The sequence below is a fragment of the Rutidosis leptorrhynchoides genome, chromosome 4 (genome assembly GCF_046630445.1).
Source record: "Rutidosis leptorrhynchoides isolate AG116_Rl617_1_P2 chromosome 4, CSIRO_AGI_Rlap_v1, whole genome shotgun sequence".
NCBI classification, from domain to species: domain Eukaryota; kingdom Viridiplantae; phylum Streptophyta; class Magnoliopsida; order Asterales; family Asteraceae; genus Rutidosis; species Rutidosis leptorrhynchoides.
Genome location: NC_092336.1, coordinates 58688177 through 58715424, shown reverse-complemented (window position 1 = coordinate 58715424; position 27248 = coordinate 58688177). Strand labels below are relative to the sequence as shown.

At 33.0% G+C, this 27248-nt stretch overlaps 4 protein-coding genes across 12 annotated transcripts in view; all 4 read right to left on the bottom strand.

The window, feature by feature from the left end:
* Positions 1-1513, bottom strand: part of LOC139843651 (isochorismate synthase, chloroplastic-like) — a 58269-nt gene extending 56756 nt beyond the window's left edge. For all 6 annotated transcript variants that reach the window (XR_011757666.1, XR_011757667.1, XM_071833767.1 and 3 more), the window contains exon 1: positions 317-1513. The gene's annotated coding sequence lies outside the window, so the exon portion shown is untranslated. The remainder of the gene's footprint in view (positions 1-316) is intronic.
* LOC139840659 (uncharacterized) lies at positions 325-1473 on the bottom strand. Its single transcript, XM_071830911.1, has one exon. It carries the CDS (start codon positions 1471-1473, stop codon positions 325-327), a length of 1149 nt encoding a protein of 382 aa, XP_071687012.1.
* Positions 1514-3117: 1604 nt separating the features above from the next.
* On the bottom strand, positions 3118-6606 carry LOC139840100 (ribosomal RNA-processing protein 8-like). Of its 4 annotated transcripts, none has more exons than XM_071830324.1 (10): positions 6470-6606; positions 5898-6151; positions 5741-5802; positions 5447-5498; positions 4965-5079; positions 4751-4845; positions 4239-4345; positions 4036-4150; positions 3576-3620; positions 3118-3451 (listed from the first exon to the last, which is right to left on the bottom strand). In XM_071830324.1, exons 2-10 carry the CDS (start codon positions 6069-6071, stop codon positions 3383-3385), a joined length of 834 nt encoding a protein of 277 aa, XP_071686425.1. In that variant the 5' UTR covers positions 6072-6151; positions 6470-6606; the 3' UTR covers positions 3118-3382. The 4 variants fall into 4 exon arrangements, with proteins under 4 accessions (XP_071686425.1, XP_071686427.1, XP_071686428.1 ...); XM_071830326.1 differs by having other exon boundaries at positions 5898-6147; XM_071830327.1 differs by having other exon boundaries at positions 5898-6103; positions 6470-6603.
* Positions 6607-9246: 2640 nt separating this feature from the next.
* LOC139839624 (NAP1-related protein 2-like) lies at positions 9247-12562 on the bottom strand. The gene is made up of 10 exons (XM_071829747.1): positions 12309-12562; positions 11559-11681; positions 11429-11479; positions 11247-11318; positions 11001-11114; positions 10147-10217; positions 9981-10041; positions 9833-9889; positions 9655-9693; positions 9247-9539 (listed from the first exon to the last, which is right to left on the bottom strand). The coding sequence occupies exons 1-10, from the start codon at positions 12426-12428 to the stop codon at positions 9471-9473; spliced, it is 777 nt and encodes a 258-aa protein (XP_071685848.1). The 5' UTR covers positions 12429-12562; the 3' UTR covers positions 9247-9470.
* Positions 12563-27248: the final 14686 nt, after the last annotated feature.

Sequence of the window (27248 nt, the reverse complement as noted above, 5' to 3'; positions counted from 1 at the left end):
AAACGTAATAACCCTCCGACTCTAAAATTTGAAAAATACAATCAAGAAGTTATAAGACCTAAACAGCATTGGTTGTCATCTGCAGTATAGCTTCAACTTATGCATTTCACATATACCGCGTATCATGTGACACACATTACAGACTCCTAATGGTTCATACCTGAACGAATGTCACTTTGATTAGCAAGCCATTACAGTTGTTGTGTTGACAATGCTTATAATTCCTAATCCCAGGTTCCCAAAACAAATATAAAAAACTTAAATTGCCTAAACATTACTTGTTTGCTTTAAGCAAAAACTCTTCATATAACAGTACCTTTAACATTAAATCTTCAAACTTGCGCAAAAGTTGGCCAAACTACAACAAATCCTAGCTTCTGATGCCAAAGAACTCACAACAAATTCAACAGATTTTACCTCTTCACAAAACTCTGGATGCAACACCAGTGACGAAAAATGTTCGTCAATTACAAACCCAAAACACTTGGTGACATTTTCAAGTGAAGGAACCAACTCGACTGCTTTTGGCAAACTTTTACTACTCAAATACGCATGCGGAAATTTCAGATACTTAACCAACCACTTCTTCAAATAACGCACAAAACTCATAATCTCCGATCCATTCAACTTCCCAATACAAGCAGATAATATCACATCATCAACATTTGATGACGCGATCAAATGATGCAAACACAATTCACTAGTCGTAAACTCATCATGAGCCATCATGAGCAAAACCGCTGCATCTTTCGCCAAAGTCAATTTCTTCTCGCCAGCACTTTTATCACCGGCCGTTTCAATAGCTGAAACCGCTTTCCTCTCCCACTCTTTCCTCACATCAACCATGCTACTATATCCATCTTTCGGTGGACAAAGAAAGAATCTCATAACCGAAATTATGTCAGAAACTTGAAGATCCGAAACATACTTAACACTTAAACAAACCAAATCCGCCCTACGTTTCTCGATCAAATTACCTACAAAATCCTTAAAACATGAACTATTAACCAATCCACCAACAATCAAAGTTTTTAAAATCTCCCAAATTTCAAACACAAAACAAGCCTCAATTACCAAACCTAAAACCGCTTCGCCTATCAGAAATCCAAATTTCTGTATAAACACCTTACTATAAACCTCATCTTTGGGTTCAACACCAATCGAAATTTCGGCACTCTCCCTAATCTTCTCCAGGTACAGATTCAACATGCTAATAAATTCAACCTTAGTAAATGACTTAGGGTTCTTAAGCTTAATTTTCAAGTTCTTATAAAACTTTTGCCCTAGCTCTATAACTTGTGCATCATTATCGGAAATTTTCCAGCCATCGACACGATTAACGAATGAATAGTTAGTTTTAGGTTTTAAATTGAGCAGAATAGGATCTGTATTAAGAACTATGGGATATTGTGAATCTGAAGTTAGCTGGTTGGATGTAGCTGAAGCTTTGGTGATTAATTCGAGCATAGACATTATGAAATGGAAATGAAGTTGAAATTGAAATTGAAATTGAAATTGAAATTGAAATTGAAATTGAAATTGAAATTGAAATTGAAATTGAAACTGAAATAGAGAGATACAAACCTTAAACGGAGCTAGGTTTATAGAGGTCGATTTAGGTTTTATGAATGGCGGAGCAAGGGTTTAGCGAGGTGTGCAGTGGAAACGAAGGTTTGGTGGTTAACAAACTTATCGCATATTCATAGACAAAATTAGGCAAATAATAGGTTTAGAATAACATTACTGTAGTTCGGTTAATGCTGTATATATATTTTTTGCGTGGTAGTACTTGTCGTTTGTAAATTTTGCATGATCAGTCCTTACGATTAACTATTATTTAAAGAAAACCCAGTAAATCACTCATATGCTATGCATGTTGGGACATTTTGGATACTTTGCCTCGTCCTTTGAGATTTAATTCACTTTTGGCCTCTCTCTATCTTTAACAAAACTTCAAATCAAATCTAATATCTTTTATTTATTTAACGGTAACTTTTTTTGGCATCAGTTGATCATTTATTTCAAAGACCCTCATCATTTGTACGTAACACACACGTTCGGACGGAAACCCGAACCGATCGCCTAAAGATCGAACTCATAACCTCTACGTATCACATGACTCAAAGAACATGGGAGGACCGTTGAACTATGCCCACAAGTTCATCAAATCTAATACCTTCAAATCAAAAACTTAACCAAATTCAAATAAAAAACCCCTAACATAATCCAAATCTAAATCCTATCAAAATTCAAATCCAACTAAAAAATCCTAACCTTTTTGAGCACCTTCATCTAACCCTCTAATGTAACATTTTTTTCTAAATGCTTAAACATTCTCTTATCATCATATTGTTCAAAATTCAGAATCCATCTTATCAACGCAAGGGTTTTTAAGGGTTTGAAAAATCTGCACCAACAAAACAGTGTAGTAATTACTAACGACGGCAAATATTTGGGAATTAGCAATTAGCATGCGCAAACATATTTCAAGTGTATGATTATGTGTGAATCAAAAACGAGGTTTAATCAAAACATTTGAATTATTTAAATAATGAAGAATTTAACAATTAAATATTCTATTTTATCAAACGCTCCCCAGATCAAATTACTAGCTAAGTTGCTGTATTTTTTTTTTGTTGCGTTAACAGTCCCTACGACTAACGTTTGTTAAGAAAAATGTTAAATTCTTTCAAATGCTATGCATCTGAAGGCATTTTACATATGTTGGCTCGTCCTTTGTGATTTAATCCACTTTTCATCTTATTCTTCATAGTCAACCAAAACCTTTTAATCAAACCAAATACATGCAAATTAAAACTAACCAAATCCAAATCAAATAAAAAAAATCCTTAAACCAAATTTAAAACTTGTAAGGTGCAAACTAATAATGCACATTTGCAATGGATCCTTTCAAAATCTTTGGGGATTTAAATCACCCTATAAGAATACAGGCATCATACATGCAAGATGACAGAGAGTGATAGCCATCGGATGAAGGGACTGCAGGGGTGAATTGTAACTCATGATAACAAAATAAGAGTGATTAAATGCCTTTAAGTGTGTGATAGGAGTATATGTTTATGTAGGGTGTTTTAATACAATCAGGAAGATAAGATGTGTTTGGTTATAACATACAACAGTTTTAAGAGTCTTAGCAGCTTTAACGAAGTTGACCAAATCCTCTTTGTATAATGAATAGCAAACAGAAAGTTCTGTATAATTATAAAACTATAAGTAGTAAAAAAAAATAAAGATTGAAGGCGTTTGTCAACAATTGCTTTCAGTAAAACAGGAACACTGTGATAGGCACTTTCCACCATTAAACTAATAAAGTTTGTAACCATGCCTGGTCATTTGATAGGTTCAAAAGAAAGCTATACGTTCAGCGACGCTTGTACAAGCATGGCTTTAGTTCAGGCCATTTAATCTCTTGGCTAGAACTTTTCTTTGGCTGCAAAGAGTTACAAAATCAGTTACTGCTGTTTCTTGATAAACCAAATCATGATCTTGATGAAGTTTGATTCGGAAATGGCATAAATGCATATCAATGAAGGAAATGAAGAAAGTTGTCTGACCTTTTTCTTAAAATATAGGAGTATGAACATCTTATTTGAGAAGTCCTGCAATATGAGGCATATTATTAGCAAAGAAAGATGATCATAAATACTAACAGTGTTCTTAAATAAAGAAGTGCAAGATGAGCAGTATGGGTAACCAGTCAAAATGGGTTCAGACTGGAACAGGCATTCATATCACGAGTTTAAACGCTGGAGCGGGTCAGGTTGGTGTGACCGACAAACAGCTCTTTGACAGTTTTTACATAAATAATTCATGTGTTAATTATGATTATAAAAACAATATTACTACAATAACTATTTTAATAGAATGTCTGAAGAGGTAGTACTCCAAGATAACTAATTATATGCTTCGCTCACTTTTAACAAATTTTTATCTTCTATTTTTCCGTTTTGAAGTTATCAACCCATTGATAAATCAGTAGGTAGAAATTGACTCCTTCGAATAAGACAAGCAAACCTTTGATACAGTAGTAAACCCTAGCTCACAGACAGCTTTAGAAAACTTTTCGGGATCTGCTCCTCCGTTAGTCGGATCAAATCTACTCTTCACCTCAGCTATCAAAAGCCAACCACTGTAACAGAATAATAACTTAAAAGAGAAACTATGCTAATAAGGTAATTAACGAGTACATAATTGAGTTAAGTATATTATGAAAATACCTTGTTTTAAGCACTCTGTGTGCTTCCTGAATAAAATTAGGGAAGTTGGTGCCCATTAGTGAAAGGCAGAAAACAGCAACATCTACTGATGATGATTCAAGGGGCGTCTGCAAGTTTACAGATCATCAGGGAGTGATGATGACTTCAACCCACTTACGAATAAACGGTTGATTCAGGCTATGTTTTTGTTGGGGTAAACAGGCCAAACCAAAAAGTTTCTAAAAAGGATACGAGTCTAAAGTTGCCACAAGTATGTATCTAATGCATAAATCCTCCAAAATCCATTTTATTGAAAAAATATACTATATTATTAGTGACGTGATTACTACTTATACTGGACCCGCTATTTGTTCACAACAAATGTATAAAATATTTAAACAAAAAGTGTTTCAGGTTGACCATGCTAGCCGTTTCAACTGGTTACCCAGACTGTCTGACCTGCCCATGTTTTCACACTTGTAGGTAACATTATTAAAGTATCAGAGGTTTGACACATATGATGAGAGACTTACATTCGACATATCACAAGCAATCACTGAAGGATCGTTTGAGACAAGGTCTATAGAATAGACCTTATTCTTTACACCTTTTGAAAGACGTGCATCTCCTGTTATACACCCAAAATATTACGGTCTTGAGATTATTAACTAACAGAGACATTCAGGAGATCATACATTCACAATAAATATAAATCTCAAATATGTAAGAATTTATTCGTGTTCTTACCACACCCAAAATCAGCCACAACTAGAGAGGCACTGTGATCCTTTAGCCATTTCATGATAATATTAACTGGTTGTTCGGGCCATCGTGACATTTGCTCTTGATATCCTGTGTGATACTGGCCAGATGAATTAGTTTTAAGTTTCGTAAATAGACATTTACAACAAAACTTTCACTAGTGAGTCCTTGATTAAACAAGTCTGATTACAGTGGTCTAAAAGTACTCAATTGCCCATCCTTTTTACCTTTTCAAATACTTTTGAAATGCCTTCTTGTTAATATTGTTAAAAATTTTATATACTATATTATATATATTCATCAACAAGTTACATAGAATAATATATAGTTGATATAAATAGTCATCTTATACAATCTTAAATCAATACTCAAATTTCTATTTATTAAAATTAAATCTATCTGGTAAGGCTGTCACAAACATCCGCTTTACATCTGACCAAAAGAATACACGGGGCTACATATCTTACCATGTTAAACAATGAAGGATCTTCTTTAAAGTAATTCAAGGCTTCATCCCCACTACAAACACATGAATTACAAAAGAAATCAAAGGTCACCCTTTAACTTCAGTGGTCAAAGTGACAATCATATGAACCAATAATCTAATACCAACCACTTCACAAACATTTAGTAAGCATATATATGGTTCTTCCATTGATACATACATTTTATGGAATACATATGACAAACTCAGTCGAAATTTGTATGTTTGAAGTGCAAATAATTCCACAATTAAAAAAGGAGAAAATTTTAGGACTTACGAGCACGTATAAAGTTTCTCGTTAATCATACGAAAATGACCTCCAGCTAACTTCGCTTTCATCTGATAAACACAAACATATAATCAAACCTCACCTATTACAATTCATATAAAAACGATGCATGATGTTCATCATGAGTAGCGAAAAAGATATCAACCTTATCAAGATACGATAACGGTTTTTGGGAACTTTTAGAAACACTAGAAGTACAATGCGATTCTTTGACATTAGATTTGGCATTGGTGGCATTCTGCTGTGTTTCAAGGGTTTCGTTCTTCTGGCGTTTGTTTCTCTTGCGCTTTCGATTTCGACAACTCGCCTCCTGATTCATTGTTTTTTCTTCAATATACGATCCAAGTTTGTCTACAAACGTATTTTATATTACAATTTTGGTGCTAACTGCTAACCTACCTACACATAAATAAAGCTGAGATATCAATTAGGTAAACCCCAAACTTATTACAGAAAAAAAAATAACTTCAAATTCTCTTAAAATAATTTAGATTTTATTTTGTGGAAGTGAGTATCAATTTAACATCTAAAGATACTTCTAGAATAGTTACAGTAAGCTTATTTTAACAGCATACTGAAATTTAGGGCTCAATAATTACGATTACATTACATGCTTAATTATAAGACGGTTAGGGTTAACGTCTAGCTGAAAATGAAACTGTAACAATCAGCAAATGAAATTACAATAAAAAGCATGCACAATAAAAAAAAAATTACTTTTGACAAAGTCTTGTTATTGTATTCGATTGTTGGCCGTCGGCAATGGAGCTCCGGTGCCGTTCTGGTTCTCTAGTATAAAGTGAAAAAGAATCGGCGGGTTATTTTTCCCATAATTTTGTGTAGGATTATTTTCCCCTAATTTTATGTATTTTATTCTACCAAAGTTGCTTATATCTAATTTTATTCGTTCCTATAATCCTATTATTATTGAACCAAAATTGTTTGTCACGATGACCGCAGTAAATTCAAAAATTACTAGGGAGCTACTGCAAAATAAAGGCTTAAAAGGTAAAGGGTTCTAACAATAAACATTACAAGTTCCATATTTAAGTTAACAGCAAGAAAACAAAAGACACAATTAATTGTCCATAAGACACAATTTGAAGACAACTCCTACGGAATCGAACACACGACGTTCTCATCCATTAACTCGGATACCCTAAGGTACCACTACTCTGCTAAAGCAAGTGGTTATTTTTTGTAGCTTTTAAGTGGTCATGTTTGATGTTGAGTTGGATGACCGGTCACTTCTTTGATTGTTGGGATATAGTCATCATAGTTACCACGTCAAGGTGTAGGTATTGGTGTATTGGTGGTGACCTCCTTTACTTCCCATAAGGGATGTCATGGGTTCGACTCTCATGCGCTGCAAAATATTTTTCTTTGAGGTTACCCGCCAATTTCATGGGCCTGAGAGGTCTCGACGTCTTGCGTTCGAGCCTCACCCGATGGGACCTTACCACACGCAATACCCGTATAGATTCGTTGTGGGATTTCCTTCCGAGGAGCGGTAGGACTGTATTGGTTCGTCTCAAGAAATGATCGGGTGGGTGGGTTCTGACATCACGTTCGAAACCCCGTCAGTGACTCCTAACAGCCGTAAAAAAATCATCATAGTTATTCATTTGGGCTGGTGTATTCCGAATAAAGTTGTAAATTCTAAACTTATGGCATGAAGGTGCACTTGCTTAACTTTTGTTCATTTTGAAGGAAGCTAGGGTTGGTGTACCAACTTTTTGTTAACATCTATTATTGTAAAATTATTAATGTTACAATTATGTTTATAATTCAAGCAACCTCAAAATAGCCAATACTATTGCACGATTTTGTATTTGCGAGGTACACAAATATAACTAACCTATTACTATGCACTGAGATGATCCAACCAAGTGATCCATCTCGTCTACCTATTTCTTGTACTACAATTAGTACGCAGAAACAGAATCCAACAGAAAATCACTATATATATATATATATATATATATATATATATATATATATATATATATATATAGGGTGAGGATCCATGGAGAACTTAGGTAGGGAGATGAAAACCTAGAGAACTTACATATTAATGTACATGCACCTACTATATGCACCTATTCTTTGAACAAAAAAATTCAGGAAAAAAAAAATTCGGGAAAAAAGTTTTTTATTGAAATTTTAAAAAAAAAAGTTTTCCACGTCAGCATGCTGACGTCAGTGGTCTGACTGCCACGTCAGCAGACTGACTGCCACGTCAGCAGACTGACTGTCAGACTGCTGACGTGGCAGTCAGACTGCTGACGTGGAAAACTTTTTAAACAAAAATTTCTGGGAAAAAATTTTCAATTTTTTTTTTTTTTGAATTTTTTTTTTTTTAAATTTAGCCCAATTTAGAGTTTATAGTTTAGGGTTTAGGAAAACCCGTAAACCCTAAACTCCAAACCGTTCGTGTTAAAAACTCAATCTAAACCATAATTTCAAAACCCCAATTTCTAAACCCCAATTTTAAACCCCAATTTCCAAACCGTTAGTGGTAGGATCAAGAGGGAAGTAACCAATCGGGGGGAAGCGGGGGGAGCAAAAACTTTTTTTTTTTTCATTTTTTGAAAAAACTTTGTTCACGAACATTATAGATGGGATGAAAATAAGAACATTTAGTAGAGACACTTTGTGATAAATGTTTTTATTTTTGCGGGAAAACGCTCGAAGAAGTAATATATAACAATTATCGTGTTTTTCGAGCGTATGTTGAGGTTTTAGCTATTGGGGTTTAGATATTAGAGTTTAGATATTAGGGTTTATAGGGTTTAGATATTAGGGTTTAGAAATTTAGGGTTTAGGGTTTAGATTTAGGGTTTAGATTTAGGATTTAGATTGAGTTTTTAACACGAACGGTTTAGGGTTTAGGGTTTGGTGTTTTGGGTTTATGGAATAAACCCAAAACACCAAACCCTAAACCCTAAACTCTAAATCGGGCTAAATTTTACTTCACAAAACATGGAAAAAAAAAAAACGTTCATATTCTTCACGAACAATATTATCTTGAATGTTATTTTTGTCGATCGTTTTCCCTCCTAAATAATAACATTCATCACGAAGTGTCTCTTCTAAATGTTCTTATTTTCGTCTGATCTTGATGCCGGAAAAAAAATTCCAAAAAAAACGAAAAAAAAAAAAATTTTGCTTCCCCCCGCTTGGTTACTTCCCCATTGATCCTGCCCCTATATATATATATATATATATATATATATATATATATATATATATATATATATGTTGCTACGTGAAGAAATTGAAATTTATGCAATTAGCATAGCCATTTTAGTTCAATAAATAACAGAAGGGCTTGCAAGCATTTGCCTTAAAGAAATTAAAGAAGTACCGCATACTGCTCAGTGCTCAATAGCCTTGTAATGGTTTATGATATGATGCCAAATATACTCTTGGCCAAAATTACCAGTGCACCAAATCTTAATCAGTCTAAATGTTAGTACTAGCTTAAAGCAAACCAACATATATTAGATTAAGTAACGTTCTTTTCTCCGTTTTGCCTTGTTCACATATTAAGCAAATTGTGGTTCATAAAATACCATTAAAGCCGCACTATAAAATATAGATTTATAAACTAATAAACATCCACCGATGAGTCCACAGTTAGAGAGAAACATCTAAGCCCTTAAAGCTGAAAACTTTTTGACTGTCACAGATAAACCACTTTACACATACTACTCATTCACTTGCCTTCCCCCTCACCATCATCTTCTTCATCCTCATTGTCTTCAGACTCATCTGTTCCATTTTCCTGTTATACACCAAGTACACATAAATGTCAATATACAAGTGCATGAGCAATCGATTATTCGGAAAGGTAACAAGAAAAAGATTGTTGCTTTCAGTGCTAGTGATCCAGGTTTTACCTCTTCATCTCCTTCCTCATCATCTTCTTCATCAGCATCCTTTAATAAAATACATTGTTCGACAAGCAATCAGTAAACAAGAAGATCACATTTATATTTTTTATAATATATTAATTTGTCGACTCATTATCGAGAAATCCAAAAGCAGGAAATGAAAAGTTAAGTGACAAGAGTGTACATTGTTAAAGTAAGTAAGAGGGTTGATCCACAAATCCTCCCTAATTATTTCAGCAACCTGCGAATATAAGAAAATGGATAATTAACTGCTTTAAAGGTAGGGTAGCTAACAGTATAATTGAAATCAATTTATTTACGAATAGCCATACGTCATCATTAATTTCTTCTATTTCATCTTTCTGTTGACTTCCAATGAACCAGCTAAAGAAGCTGTATCAATACATTCACATGAAAATGCAAATGAGCCAAGAAACAAGGCGTCAATATAATATATAATATAGAACAAACAAATCAAGATTGAATAATAATAATAACCTCTCATCCTCGTGACACCGCTTGTTTCCTTTCTTCTCATGGTCATGGTCGCAAACCCCATTAGGAATACCCTTCAAAAAACAAAACCAAAAAAAAAAAAAAGAAGAATAAGCAATGACCAAAATCAATACTTGACAATAAGCAGTAGAAGCGGAAGTCAAGAGATATCATTATTGTACAACAGGTTCAAGGATCTAAAGTCGAGAGACGGGGTCTAGCTGGTCGGGATCTGGACTAATCGGTCAAGAAGGGACTAGTCGGCGACAATTCGAGCACTAACACATCGACTTTTAAACATACATCAGACACACAATTACACAAACATATACAATTTTGACATGTGCTTGAAATATCTAACAAAAAAGAGCAGCCCAACCAAGCCGTTATGTTAAAATATATTGAAATTTTGACCTAGTTTTGACCACAATTGAACTCAGACCCGTCTTTTGACCTTTGACCGACTTTTTATTCATTTTCTTCGAATCGGGCCATGAATCATGATAGTCACCAACCCTGCTAGTTATTATCCTTATCAGACATTTTTTGTAGCCCTGGCCTGATCGAGTTGACCCCTAATATTTAGAAACTAACTTATCAAATATAATATCAAAGCTTGGATTATTTCATCGTAACATGGCCTTCTCAAAAGGATGATTTAGGACGTTGTATGCATTAGAACTATACTTTAGAGTACCTTCGACCAATTCAAATTTTAGCTATTTTCATTTACATGTTTGACCCGTTAGAGAACATAGCTCAGATTGACTGATAGTCCCATATATATGCAAAACATATGGGTCAAAGTTGTCACCTCTACTAAACAATTATAAAATAAGAGTAAAAAAAGGTCTTACCTTGCCCTCTTTCCACTTGATGGGTGTAGCTGTAACTTTTGCAGTGCCCTCGTCAATGAACGTAAAAGTCTTGGTCAGTTTCGAATCTTCAAAATACGGGTTGGGACTGAAGTTCTGCATAAATACAAGATTATATAATAATCATTTATACAAAAAATAATTCAAAACACAAGTAAAAATAGCAATTTTTTCTCAAATACTCAAGATGATAAAGATAATATAAAAAAGAATTTAAATTTTACTCACAAATGTAATCGAGTAACCCATTTTCACATCTTTGTTATCTTCCACTTCCAAAGTGGTCAAATGCTTGAATATCTAAAATAACATAGGAAACATTATGATTACTTAACATATTCACATTCAAGAAATTTCGGAAAAAAAATATTAAGCCGTATATTTCTGTAAATGAGTTAAAAAAATTCAACCTTTTGGTCTTCTTCAGTCAAAAGATCAGAAAGAACAGGGTGACTCAAAAACTGCAAGAACAAAAAAAGATTAAATTTCAGCTAGAAAATTCGACAACTAGAAACTCTCAAATTATGATGAATTACTCACAGCAGTCAACCAAAAATCAGGAATTGATTTGATAACTTCACTGCGTTTATCATAAACTGGCTTTCGCACGACGTTGTATTTCTGTTCGACTTCCAAGACTTTGTCACTAGCCTCCTCATTGATCTAAAATTAATTTAACAGAAACACGCAAAGTATATTGAAATGAAGCCAATAACTAATACAATAAAAAACGATATAAGTTCTTAATTCACCATATTTGACTTCATTGAAAGCCTATAATTCATTCAACATTACAATGCAAGATTGGCAGTTATTATATAATGACAGCGCTGTTAGTTCAGCATAAATTGTACTATTTCAAAATCAAAAAATTGTATTTCTTAAAACCAAGGATGCACATATAAAAAAAAAATAAAATTAAAAAACCATAAATCAAGCATATTTTACCAGAGCTTGAATATTAAACATGTCACTTGCTCAGCTACATCCACATGACATGATTATCCCAAACTAAAGTTCGATTAATATAAAAAATAAATAAATTCAAAAGTATCATCAAACAATCTTCAAGTTGATACTCACATAAATCCAAACAGCATATATATATTTCAATATAAATAAATTCAATTTTTAAAAAACCCAAATCAAATATTATAATATTTTTTTATTTAATTATTCTAAAACCTAAAAAATAAGCATGTTAGCTGCAAACACAAATTCACAAACATAATAATTATAATCAGATCAACTAATAGAAAAAGTTGAAGAGAACATAAAAAAGTGGAGTACCTTTTCAAGTTCATCTTGAACTTCTTGCAACTTCTCAATGGATAAAACAAGTTCAGTGTCGATTGGCTCTTCAACAACTTTTTCAGCGATCTTGGGTTTCTTGCCTTTATCAGCCACCATTTTTGAAACCTAGTTTTGATATATGATAAACCCTAGATTTTCGTTGATATTTTTAGGGAGAATTTGTGTATGAGTTAAGACAGGAGGTGGGTTATGTTTTTTAGGGTTTTTGGGAGCGAAAATAGGGTTTTTGGGGGAGTTTGTAATCGTCTGTGTCGCGAGTCTACCTGTGTTACCCTGCGACTATGTGTTAGGTAATGAGTCATAAAATTGTTACATGTCAAATTTTTAAGGAGTGGTTTGATTACGGTGAAAAGAATGGGAACAAGCTGATCGATCGTTCGAAGCTCGTAACTTTTATAGATTCAATTTTCTTTTTAATATATAAGCATCCACTAGTGAAATGACCCGTAGAATCACGAGTTTGTTTAAACGAAGCAGTTTAATGATATGTTTTAGGTATTAAGTGAACGTAAATGCTAAAGTTATTTAGTTTAATGACCCGTGGAACCACAGAGTCCGACTAAAAAACTCGTCAGCTGAACATTTCATCAAACACCTAAAATGCATATTAAACAATTCATATCCTATCATGTGTCATTTTATTTTAAAAATGTAAATTAAAATATAATTTTAGAATTGGTTTCCTTCTGCCGGGCTTTTATACCTTCTCGTACTCAATTCAAAATAATTAATTAAAATAATTCAAAATTATTTAATTTTAATAAATAAAACAATTATTAATAAGATTTAATAATAATTATTATATTTAATAATAATAATTAATTAATAAGATTTAATTTTAATTTAAAATTATTTAGATTAATGACATCACTCATCATGCTTAAATTTTTTTTTCTTTTTGATTTTTTCTTAATAAAGGAATTAACTTAATAATGACATCATCATTATCGCATTTTAATATTAACTATATAGATTACATGATTATAAATTATCATTTTGCTGATGTCATTATATAAGAATTTTCATTCTTTAAAAAAAATTAAAAAACAAAAAAATTTATAGGACATCTACATGATGTCATATATCATTTTATTTTTAAATTTAAAAAATAATACATTAACCAATAACAAATACTTTTTCAGTAAAAAAAAAATCTAAGAAAATTTATTAAAAAATATTGCACGCGCATACCCTTTATTTCTCGACCTGCACAATAATTTTTTTATGTTATTAAGGTGTTAACTTTTTTGAGTTCACATACCCAGTAAATTTTTTGAACGGCATTTTCTTCCTCTTCTTTTCATCTGCTCTACTTCATCTTCATCTATTTCTTTTTTCAAAACATCCATTTTCTCTGCCATCATGTACAGAATAAAAAATATTTATCAAGGGTATGCTTCAAAACATACATTCTCACAATCTTTTTTCTGAGACTGACCAAACTATCACGGGTATGCTTGATGCCATTGCCATCCAATCGACCCTAAACTGATTCAGTTTCAAAAAAATTTCACAGTGTCCACTAAATACTCACAGCAATCCATCAATCTGATTTCTACCACTCTAATTTGCATCGAGTTTCTTTAAGGTATGTTACAGATTTTTTAGTTAATATTTTTTGGTAGCTTGTGCTTTTGGTTATTTCTTTCTATATGGTTTCATTTAAATAGTTATGTTCCAGTTATATCGTTTGTTGATTTGTTATTCAAATGTGTTCCTTTTAGATTCAACAAGGCTTGGTTAAAGGTTTCGCAGAAAAGGGGGAAAATAGCATACTTTTGGATGCCCACCAGGTGTTTGACGAAATGACAATCGCAAGAATGAATATTATAAGGTGTAAGCCGTTCATATGAAATAGGAGGTTTTTGATAATCAAGCAAAAGAATACAACAAGATGTGTGGAACATGTATTTCAGTATTGTTATGTGTAAATGTGTTGATATTGGTTTAATCTTTTTTTTTTAATTGTTAAAATGTGTTCAAATCAAATTTGTGTTGTTGAAACATATTAAATGTGATGAACATGTATGTACTTAAGATATGAAGCTCTTTGTTTTGCAATTAGTGGGTTTTACTCACGTTCTTTGTTTTGAAATAGTTGTCATATGTTGTCATCAAATGTTTGAAACTACTGATAGATAGATGAACAAATGCTATGAATGTATTATGGCTATTTTGTTGCATCAATTTTGTATTTGTGTTTAATATTGATACATTTAGAATGGTATGGTTTATGTTAATATTGTATTATGTTTAGTATGTATTCAGTTAGATGTGGCAATATGGACCCAATTAAAAATGTGAACTCTGGACCATTCCGGTCAGTTTGTTCTTTAATTTTGAGCTTTTTTGAAATTTGCAACAACTATACTAAAAACATGTTGATTCGAGTATGTGATGAATATCTGCAACTATTTATGAAGATTCATTGTGTTTGTGATGTGTCCGAGATCAAGAAAAATATGATAACGATTACGATCGGAACCAAGTTGAGAGAAGTTTAAGGTACCTTTCACATATCTCTCTAATTCTAATGTTCTTGCACCTTATTTGTTTTTTTTTTTTTTTTTTTTACTTTTATGAGTTCATAGCATTAATATTAATATGTTGATTAATTGCCACTGGAAAAGATGTCCCATCAAATGTTTCTCATGTGTAATAGATTATATGTGTCAAGCTGAACTCTTTGTTTGTTTCATGGATCTATTACTCATGTTTCAGGGATCTATTTCTCAACTCATGTTTCAGGGATCTATTTCTCAGCCCATGTTTTCACAATTTGTTTGGAAAAAGAATATTCAGGAGGAGTCGATTGAGATTGAGGTTAGATACTAATTTTGGAGGAGGTCATGTAATTACACTCTGCATTATTATCTGTCAACAACTATTTATTTATTGATTGGTTTATTATGTTTGTCGGTGAATAATCTTCTATGATATTAATATTGATATCAGATGGTTTCTGCATGTTAGTGACTTTTTTCTTCAAGTGAATTATGATTATCGGCATTCATTATTGCAAAACTGAAATTCACAACTTTGAGTATGTTTTATTGTAGGGTTTGATTCAACTAACCTACGTTAATAAAAAAATTTATTATTGCAATACAGTAATTCACAAATTTGGATTGAAATAGAATTTGGAACACCGGTAGATCAACTTACTCTGAGATAATACCTAAACATGTGGCTGTAGCATCCCTTGGCCAAGTAAATATGTTCTGCTTATAATATGTTCTTATCGTCTATATAGTCTGTAAACCAAAATTCTGCTTATCCTTTCTCATATTTCCATACTAATAGTTTGTTTATTTGTTCTTTCATGCATGTGTATCATACTATACTCAAAGGTAGTAAAGATATAGTTGATGTTAGGTGAGTATATTGTTGATCTGTAACATCGTAACAAATATGGTTGTGTTATTATTTAGGAAGTCAGAGTTTGCTTTATTTAGTGTTTGTGGTGATTGTGATAAATTTATAATAAAATGGAAGTGTGTGAATTTAAAATTTAGTTATTGAATAACCTCTTTGACTTTTTGGAGTCAATTCACTTAGTCAAAACTGAATTTAGTGTGTCCTATATGTTGAAATTAGTCTATGAATTATATGATGATTCAGAGAATGAATATTGAATCACTATATATCATGGTGGTTTTATTTTTATATTAATATTAATATTAATATTAATTGACATACATATTTTTAATCATAAGTAATGCCTAATAAGATGACCAGGCAATATGGTCAACAGATGGGTCATATAGTTTGCCTCCATGTTAACCAAGCCTAAGTTCACCAGACTACCAGAGTAGCTAGATATTGGAAGTTGACCCAAATCAAGATGGGGTTTCATTAGTGTTGTAGCTTGAAGCACATGATGCATCCATTGGGAATTGATCATGAACCTGAACCAGAGTCCCAGTTGGTTGTGCATCAGGGATTCATGGTTGACAAAGTACTCACGGGTCAAGTTATGAGTTCTTGAATCTGATGAGTGAGTTGGTATAAGAGAGATAGCGCAATTGAACCAATTCATACGGTATGACTTATATATAGTATCTTCATATAGATGATTGTCACTTTTTCAGGTCTTTTTTACTTTGAGGGTTTTGCAAGCAATATGTGTTTTTATCGGATCATATTTATTCAAAGGTAATGTATGCATTTTCTTTACATTGAAAGATGTTATCTGCTAATTATCATTGAAAAACAATGATGGCGTGGCTAAGGTGAGGAACGTTATTGCTTTGTTCTAATTTTTTTTATTAGCATTTATAGTAAGGTTGGATGATACATTAATTAGTGATACATTAATACGATTAATCAACCGTAACCATATCTTAAAGTTTATTGACTTATGAGTTTACTATAAATATCTAAGTATTTATTTTAGCTTAATTGCATTGTTAACTGAAGGTGTCAATTTTGACCCATTTGCCTACTATTGGGTCAATTGCACTAATGTCGATGTGTATGGCAATACTAGAGATACATGACATAGAAAACACCTCTTTTATCTTATTCTCTTTTAAAAAATGTAGTGTGCCAATTTTGATTGCACATGTTATATAAGATTCGTAAAGTCATTCTACATGTTGATTATATAAAATATTCAATAATTTTCCCTTTAAATGTAGCGACCCAACCCGTTATCTAACCGTATACGCAAGAAATTTTTTATTTTTTTATTCAGAAGGGGTGCGCGGATGTGCGCGGCGCGCACAAGGCCTGACAGCTTGCTGTCCAAATTTTCCAATTTTCATTTAAAGATCTCCCACTTCCCGATACTTTTAGACGAAATGCTATTCACAACATATAATAATAGATAAAACTAACACGTTCCAATAATAAAACGAGTTTTACGACACCGGGCCCACATCGGCCGTTTTACGACTTTCGTACAAAATACAAGTTTCGACCACATGATTTTAACACAAAATAAAAACCGAGCATGGCGATTGGGGATACGCTACTCAATCCTAATCAATCCAAAAGCACGTCTCCTAAAGCAAACTACGCGAGCCCACTAGTCCTCATGCTTACCCGAGCCACCGCCTCCACGCAAATCTATAAAAATGTAAACAACGAGAGGGTAAGCTAACGCTTAGTGAGTGAGAATATACTACATACATATATATGCATAAAATGGACACGCCACACAATAATAATCAAATATCACATACTGGAGTCCATGCATAAAGGCAAGCTAGTCTAAGCATACCGTACGATCGCTAAACATCGAGCTAATAAATCAACAAAAAAAGTACACCAACAACAATATGTACAACGCCATCAAGCTACACCCGGAGGGTTAGCTACATCACAACAATACGACAAAATATATAACAATAAAGCGTAAAACGCCCAAGGTTAACCCCTTAACCCAATACCAAATGAAGATTGACCGAACTAAACGAGCCTTAGTAAATCCGCATCCACACGAGACTACTATCTTCATTACCACCACAACACGTATAGGTTGGCCGAACTACACGAGCCTTAGTGAATCCACACCACACGAGACCACTACCTCACTAAGATGACCTAAACTACACGCGTCATCGTGAATCCGCATCCACACGTGATTCACTTCCCAAATCAAAACCCACATCATCGAGGTTACTCAACCGCAACTCAATACCAATCCCACGCCATCAGGATTATATAAATTCACATCACAAGCCCATGTGATAACGTACACACAAGGTGTGCACCTCGCCAAAGGTGGTCAACCAAAACGCACAACCGTGCCAATTGGACCTATACACAAGTCCATCAAATCCACCCATATGTGAAGTGAGCTCTATAACCGAGAACCACTTCACCCGACCCGCACCCATCCTACACATACATATGCACATAGGATATTAAATCTCACCTTGTCGTCTTGAAGAGTGCTACCGAATAATCCGCAACTCTCCAATGGAAAGTACCTATTCCATTATCACAATACAAACAACACACTTAGAGTGGATTTACAAACCAACTCAAATCGACACTTAGTGTAATTTCGACCCATTGCAATTCCAAGCACAAACCACGTCCAAACTAACCAATAATCACTAACACTAGTGACAATGGTCCTAATATGCCAATTTAACCCAATCATAAGTGTTAAACACTTATCATTCTCAAAATCCCCCATAAACCCTAATTTTGACTTATTTCAAAATTAGTATTTCAAATACACTAAAATGGGTTCCAACACTTCCATAATCACTAAACCTAGTGATTAAACCCAATTACAAGTCCTAATCATGGTCAAGTCGGTTTCCAACCCAAAACCCACCAAAAATAACAATAAACCCGATTACTAGCATCCAAGAACTCACTTCAAGAGTTTAAATGGGTTTCTCTACAATTCAAGTTCAAACCCTAACTTTGAATATCAAATCAAACATTGAAATTCGGAGTTAGAAGTTACCACAACAACCAAAACGTAGCTAGAAACGAGGTGAACAACTTTAACACTCGAGCTTTTGATCAATTCGAGCTTCTTCTTCTCCAAAACCCCAATTCTCTCTCTAGAAATCTCTATCTCTCACTCTAAGATAGATGAGAGTGTTTGTGGATGTGAAAATGATCCAAAGTTAGATCCAAATCTGCCAATATGTCCACAGATCCGTCCTCAAGTGAAAAGACCAAAATGCCCTTCATTTAACTCAAAATAGAAAAAGACAGGAATCTGTCGCCAGATAGAGTGCGCGGCGCGCACCATTTACCCTGTGCGGCGCGCACAAGGGTCTACACATTCTGTCAGTGTAACGACCCGCCAAAATCGCTATTGACGCAATACGTTATTCACCGGTTTCATTGCGAGGTTTTGACCTCTATATGATACGTTTTGTAAATATTGCATTCTTTTGAAAAGGCACACCATAAATAAATATATAAATCCAAGGTTTTTGACATCTGATGATTTCTACATATAGACAATCACCGTAAATAATAGTTTACAATCATACATCCGTTGACAATGCAGACAAAATAAGATATATGGTGATGATTTTGTGAATGCAAAGTTTTCTCTAATAAAGCATGTATGACTCCATGCACATAGCTCGTATAACGTATAAGCAAACAGCGGAAGGCTTCTAGGGACCTGAGAATAAACATGCTAAAAGTGTCAACACAAAGGTTGGTGAGTTCATAGTTTTAATATTGCGCATAATCTGTATATAAAGTTGGATCACAAGATTTCAGTTATTTCATCCAAAACGTTTATCAAAATATTCTACGAAATTGAGCACCCTGGTAACTAAACTTAACGTATATATAATAAGTACCCCTGTTTTAACATACATGCAACCAACATGTACAATACACACAATCCAACATGTACTAAACTCAAATAGCATACGTCTGATTTATAGTTCAGGCTAGGGTTTCTATACCTAAAACAGACGGGGATGTCAAGCCCTATGGATTCATATACAACTATTCGCGCCCACCAGTTCTTATAACCGGCAGCTACTAGTTACCAAAGCTAAGGGATTTTTGGTTCAACTCGGTGTAGAATTTAGTATATACTTGTATCCATTGCGTTTAAAATAAAGTGCATGTATTCTCAGTCCAAAAATATAGATTGCAAAAGCAATTAAAAAGGGAGCATATGAAACTCACCTGACAACTTCAAAAATAAATCACAGAGATGTGACCGAAAATTGGAATGCAAGTAACCTTAGACGTCAACCTAGAGAACATATGTTGGTAAATAAGTGTCTAATAAGCTAGGTCAGTCCATAGGGTAAGTATAGTCCTATTGCTCAAGTCCGACTCATAAATTTAGCAAAATTTAGCAAAAGTCAACACAAGTCAAAGTAAGTCAAATGTAAGTCAAACGCAAGTCAAACGCAGTCAACATGGTTAACACAAGTCAACAACCGCATAATATTACACAAGTTGGTCAAATAGTCAAACATATGTCAAACTTAAGTTATTCAGTTTTACTTCAAAAAATTTATATTATTTACATTTATGTATTTTTTGGTATTTTGCAGCTGATTACGGGTGTCACCAAATTCGATATAATACCTTAGGTCATGACCATTGGAAAGTATGTCATCCCACCTTTCTATAGACAGTTTATTTGACAAAAACGGAGTTACGATTTTAAAGTTATGACCTCGCGAAAACAGTCTCCCGAAACATAAAATGCTGATAAAATGCTGTCAAGTGTTCAAAATCAGCAACGATTGTCCATTTTCTCGCTTATTTTAAACCTGTTTAGACTCAACAAAATCATACATATAACATATCGTTTTAAAGCTTGTCGTAAATACTTTCAATACCAATTAATAGTTTTTATCCATACTTAACTTTTTTCAACTTACGAGTCCACAAAGTAGACCCAAGAGTCATTTTTGACACTTTAACTAAAATAGTAAAACTTTTCCATTGACAACTTTAATTCTAAACCATAATACTTGAGCATGTAAAAATCATGTCACAAGTCCAAAATGATATTTTAGACGTGTTACATACCTTTATTTCTCAAACTTTCGCATATGGGTCAAAGTAGACGCGTATGACCCAAATGGGTCATAAATACCCATTTTGACCAAAACATGGGAAAACTCATTTTTAAAACATTACAATCTTCAAACTTACTTAAATTGATATATCGGACGTGTCCATGGTGCCCGTTACCCATTTTGACACATTTAGGCTTAAATAGGTCAAGTGTCCAAACGAACGGTTTAAATTACATGATTTATACTTATACAAAATTATCACTTTAGAACACCCCACACTATATGAAATAGTTAATATAAGTATATTATGTTCGTACAAAAAGTCTCAAGTCTCTAGCATTGGTCATTATTTTTATAACCCGAAACATTTGTAAAAACACACGTTTAAAATCGTATTTACAGCAGCAACTTTTGTGATTTTTAGAAAAATCATCGCAACTCCAAATCAGTCACCGCCAATTGGAGATGCAGTGTTTTTAAGTGGAGAATCTACACAATTTTTCGTATAGTATCATTCGACCCAGAACAGCCCCAGAAATAGCAAACGTATCCGCTGGTCGAATCAGTTTTTAACAGCACTTTTAATAAAATGTACAAAACTTTGAACGAGTGTATAGGGTTCAAGAAAAATTTAAATGACCCAATTCTTGAGTCTAAATTCAATAGGTTTTCGACATATACAATTCTATCAACCCAGGTTTTTAATTACACCTCGTTAACCGTGTCAAAAACGTACTTTTTCAGCCTATCCCGAAATGTACCTTATTTTAATCCTAACTTTTAACCCGTTCGCCCAATTTACGCAATATCTATATGAAAATTTGACTATTTTTCGAGAGTAATTCATCTAATAACTTATCATAATCAGTTACTAAGATTTACCTGCTCAGAATCAGATAAGCAGTTACGAATTTTTATATCAAAATCTATTTACGCGTAATTTTTGATCCGTTAATCGAAATCAAAGGATTCTTAAACCAAAAGTTATTAATTTTTCAAGCTCTTTTCAAATATCATCATGCCAAGAATAGATTGTAAACTCAATTTTTCCAAAGTCCCAATTTTAAATACGAATTTTCAATCCGAAATCAATTAATCATAACTTTTGATCTAGAAATCGAAATCACATGATATCTTAATGAAAAGTTATTAATTTTTCAAGAGCAATACATTTATACACATATCATAAACTGAAAATATCATGTTCATATCAGTAGCATACCATTCAAATTCGTGATCATTCATAAAAATGAGTTAAAACTTCAATTAAACATAACATGAGCATAAGGTAACGAAAATTCAAAATTCTAAAGCCCAAACTTATTAGTTTTTCAAGAGGATTCTGATTATCTCATAATATTATACATTCAAAAAGTTCAAGTTTCTGACCTCACACAAAACAAATTCGTGATTCATCAAAAAGTCATCAAACGATCAAATTAATGAATAATATCATGCATACTTACAAGGACTTGAGCACTAGACACTATATCTGTAACGACCCTACTTTTTCCGTTATCTTTTACCGTTAATTATTTAACAACCGTTAATTGTTATTCGTGCCACGTCATTTCTGTAATGTCCCGTTCTTATTGATTAAAAACGTTCCATATTATTTGATTTCGTTGCGAGGTTTTGACCTCTATATGAGACGGTTTTTTTTTCAAAGACTGCATTCATTTTTAAAACAAACCATAATCTTTATTTCATAAATAAAGGTTTAAAAAGTTTTACGTAGATTATCAAATAATGATAATCTAAAATATCCTGTTTACACACGACCATTACATAATGGTTTACAATACAAATATGTTACATCGAAATCAGTTTCTTGAATGCAGTTTTTACACAATATCATACAAACATGGACTCAAAATCTTGTCCTTATTTTAGTATGCAACAGCGGAAGCTCTTAGTATTCACCTGAGAATAAACATGCTTTAAACGTCAACAAAAATGTTGGTGAGTTATAGGTTTAACCTATATATATCAAATCGTAACAATAGACCACAAGATTTCATATTTCAATACACATCCCATACATAGAGATAAAAATCATTCATATGGTGAACACCTGGTAACCGACATTAACAAGATGCATATTTAAGAATATCCCCATCATTCCGGGACACCCTTCGGATATGATATAAATTTAGAAGTACTAAAGCATCCGGTACTTTGGATGGGGTTTGTTAGGCCCAATAGATCTATCTTTAGGATTCGCGTCAATTAGGGTGTCTGTTCCCTAATTCTTAGATTACCAGACTTTAATAAAAAGGGGCATATTTGATTTCGATAATTCAACCATAGAATGTAGTTTCACGTACTTGTGTCTATTTTGTAAATCATTTATAAAACCTGCATGTATTCTCATCCCAAAAATATTAGATTTTAAAAGTGGGACTATAACTCACTTTCACAGATTTTTACTTCGTCGGAAAGTAAGACTTGGCCACTGGTTGATTCACGAATCTATAACAATATATACATATATATCAAAGTATGTTCAAAATATATTTACAACACTTTTAATATATTTTGATGTTTTAAGTTTATTAAGTCAGCTGTCCTCGTTATACAACTAGTTGTCCACAGTTACATGTACAGAAATAAATCGATAAATATTATCTTGAATCAATCCATGACCCAGTGTATATGTATCTCAGTATTGATCACAACTCAAACTATATATATTTTGGAATCAACCTCAACCTTGTATAGCTAACTCCAACATTCACATATAGAGTGTCTATGGTTGTTCCGAAATATATATAGATGTGTCGACATGATAGGTCGAAACATTGTATACATGTCTATGGTATCTCAAGATTACATAATATACAATACAAGTTGATTAAGTTATGGTTGGAATAGATTTGTTACCAATTTTCACGTAGCTAAAATGAGAAAAATTATCCAATCTTGTTTTACCCATAACTTCTTCATTTTAAATCCGTTTTGAGTGAATTAAATTGCTATGGTTTCATATTGAACTCTATTTTATGAATCTAAACATAAAAAGTATAGGTTTATAGTCAGAAAAATAAGTTACAAGTCGTTTTTGTAAAGGTAGTCATTTCAGTCGAAAGAACGACGTCTAGATGACCATTTTAGAAAACATACTTTCACTTTGAGTTTAACCATAATTTTTGGATATAGTTTCATGTTCATAATAAAAATCATTTTCTCAGAATAACAACTTTTAAATCAAAGTTTATCATAGTTTTTAATTAACTAACCCAAAACAGCCCGCGGTGTTACTACGACGGCGTAAATCCGGTTTTACGGTGTTTTTCGTGTTTCCAGGTTTTAAATCATTAAGTTAGCATATCATATAGATATAGAACATGCATTTAGTTGATTTTAAAAGTCAAGTTAGAAGGATTAACTTTTATTTGCCAACAAGTTTAGAATTAACTAAACTATGTTCTAGTGATTACAAGTTTAAACCATCGAATAAGATAGCTTTATATGTATGAATCGAATGATGTTATGAACATCATTACTACCTCAAGTTCCTTGGATAAACCTACTGGAAATGAGAAAAATGGATCTAGCTTCAAAGGATCATTGGATGGCTTGAAAGTTCTTGAAGCAGAATCATGACACGAAAACAATTTCAAGTAAGATTTCCACTCGAAATAAGATTGTTATAGTTATAGAAATTGAATTAAAGTTTGAATATGATTATTACCTTGTATTAGAAAGATAACCTACTGTAAGTAACAAAGGTTTCTTGATCTTGGATGATTACTTGGAATGGATTTAGAAAACTTGGAGTAAACTTGCAATCTTGGAAGTATTCTTGATTTTATGAAACTAGAACTTTTGGAATTTATGAAGAACACTTAGAACTTGAAGATAGAACTTGAGAGAGATAAATTAGATGAATAAAATTGAAGAATGAAAGTGTTTGTAGGTGTTTTTGGTCGTTGGTGTATGGATTAGATATAAAGGATATGTAATTTTGTTTTCATGTAAATAAGTCATGAATGATTACTCATATTTTTGTAATTTTATGAGATATTTCATGCTAGTTGCCAAATGATGGTTCTCACATGTGTTATGTGACTCACATGGGCTGCTAAGAGCTGATCATTGGAGTGTATATACCAATAGTACATACATCTAAAAGCTGTGTATTGTACGAGTACGAATACGGGTGCATACGAGTAGATTTGTTGATGAAACTGAACGAGGATGTAATTGTAAGAATTTTTGTTAAGTAGAAGTATTTTGATAAGTATCTTGAAGTCTTTCAAAAGTGTATGAATACATATTAAAACACTACATGTATATACATTTTAACTGAGTCGTTAAGTCATCGTTAGTCGTTACATGTAAATGTTGTTTTGAAACCTTTAGGTTAACGATCTTGTTAAATGTTGTTAACCCAATGTTTATAATATCAAATGAGATTTTAAATTATTATATTATCATGATATTATGATGTACGAATATCTCTTAATATGATCTATATACATTAAATGTCGTTACAACGATAATCGTTACATATATGTCTCGTTTCAAAATCATTAAATTAGTAGTCTTATTTTTACATATGTAGTTCATTGTTAATACACTTAATGATATATTTACTTATCATTTAACATAATTAACCAAGTGTATCAATATCTTAATATGATTCATATGTACCTAGTAAGACGTTATAACGATAATCGTTATATATATCATTTTCGAGTTTCTTAATTTAATAGTCTCATTTTTATGTATATAACTCATTGTTAAAATACCTAATGAGATACATACTTATAATAAAATCATGTTAACTATATATATAACCATATATATGTCATCGTATAGTTTTTACAAGTTTTAACGTTCGTGAATCACCGGTTAACTTGGGTGGTCATTTGTCTATATGAAACCTATTCCAATTAATCAAGTCTTAATAAGTTTGATTGCTTAACATGTTGGAAACACTTAATCATATAAATATCAATTTCATTTAATATATATAAACATGGAAAAGTTCAGGTCACTACAGTACCTACCCGTTAAATAAATTTCGTCCAGAAATTTTAAGCAGTTGGAGGTGTTGACATATCTTCTAGAAATAAGTGCGGGTATTTCTTCTTCATCTGATCTTCTCGTTCTCCGGTGAACTCAGGTCCTCTATGAGCATTCCATCGAACCTTAACAATTGGTATCTTGTTTTGTTTAAGTCTTTTAACCTCACGATCCATTATTGCAACGGGTTCTTCAATGAATTGAAGTTTTTCGTTGATTTGAATTTCGTCTAACGGAATAGTGAGATCTTCTTTAGCAAAACATTTCTTCAAATTCGAGACCTGGAAAGTGTTATGTACAGCCGTGAGTTGTTGAGGTAACTCAAGTCGGTAAGCTACTGGTCCGACACGATCAATAATCTTGAATGGTCCAATATACCTTGGATTTAATTTACCTCGTTTGCAAAATCGAACAACGCCTTTCCAAGGTGCAACCTTAAGCATGACCATCTCTCCAATTTCAAATTCTATATCTTTTCTTTTAATGTCGGCGTAGCTCTTTTGTCGACTTTGGGCGGTTTTCAACCGTTGGACCCGTAATCTGTCTATCCCCCACTTCACTCTAACAAATTGGAGACCTGCACTTTCTACCATAAAGTGTTTCAAATGGCACCATCTCAATACTTGAATGATAGCTGTTGTTGTAGGAAAATTCTGCTAACGGTAGATGTCGATCCCAACTGTTTCTGAAATCAATAACACATGCTCGTAGCTTGTCTTCAAGCATTTGTATCGTCCTTTCTCTCTGCCCATCAGTTTGTGGATGATAGGCAGTACTCATGTCTAGACGAGTTCCTAATGCTTGCTGTAATGTCTGCCAGAATCTTGAAATAAATCTGCCATCCCTATCAGAGATAATAGAGATTGTTATTCCATGTCTGGAGACGACTTCCTTCAAATACAGTCGTGCTAACTTCTCCATCTTGTCATCTTCGCTTATTGGCAGGAAGTTTGCTGATTTGGTGAGACGATCAACTATTACCCAAATAGTATCAAAACCACTTGCAGTCCTTGGCAATTTAGTGATGAAATCCATGGTAATGTTTTCCCATTTCCATTCCGGGATTTCGGGTTGTTAAAGTAGACCTGATGGTTTCTGATGCTCAGTTTTGACCTTAGAACACGTCAAACATTCTCCTACGTATTTAGCAACATCGGCTTTCATACCCAGCCACCAAAAATGTTTCTTGAGATCCTTATACATCTTCCCCGTTCCAGGATGTATTGAGTATCTGGTTTTATGAGCTTCTCTAAGTACCATTTCTCTCATATCTCCAAATTTTGATACCCAAATCCTTTCAGCCCTATACCGTGTTCCGTCTTCCCGAATATTAAGATGCTTCTCCGATCCTTTGGGTATTTCATCCTTTAAATTTCCCTCTTTTAAAACTCCTTGTTGCGCCTCCTTT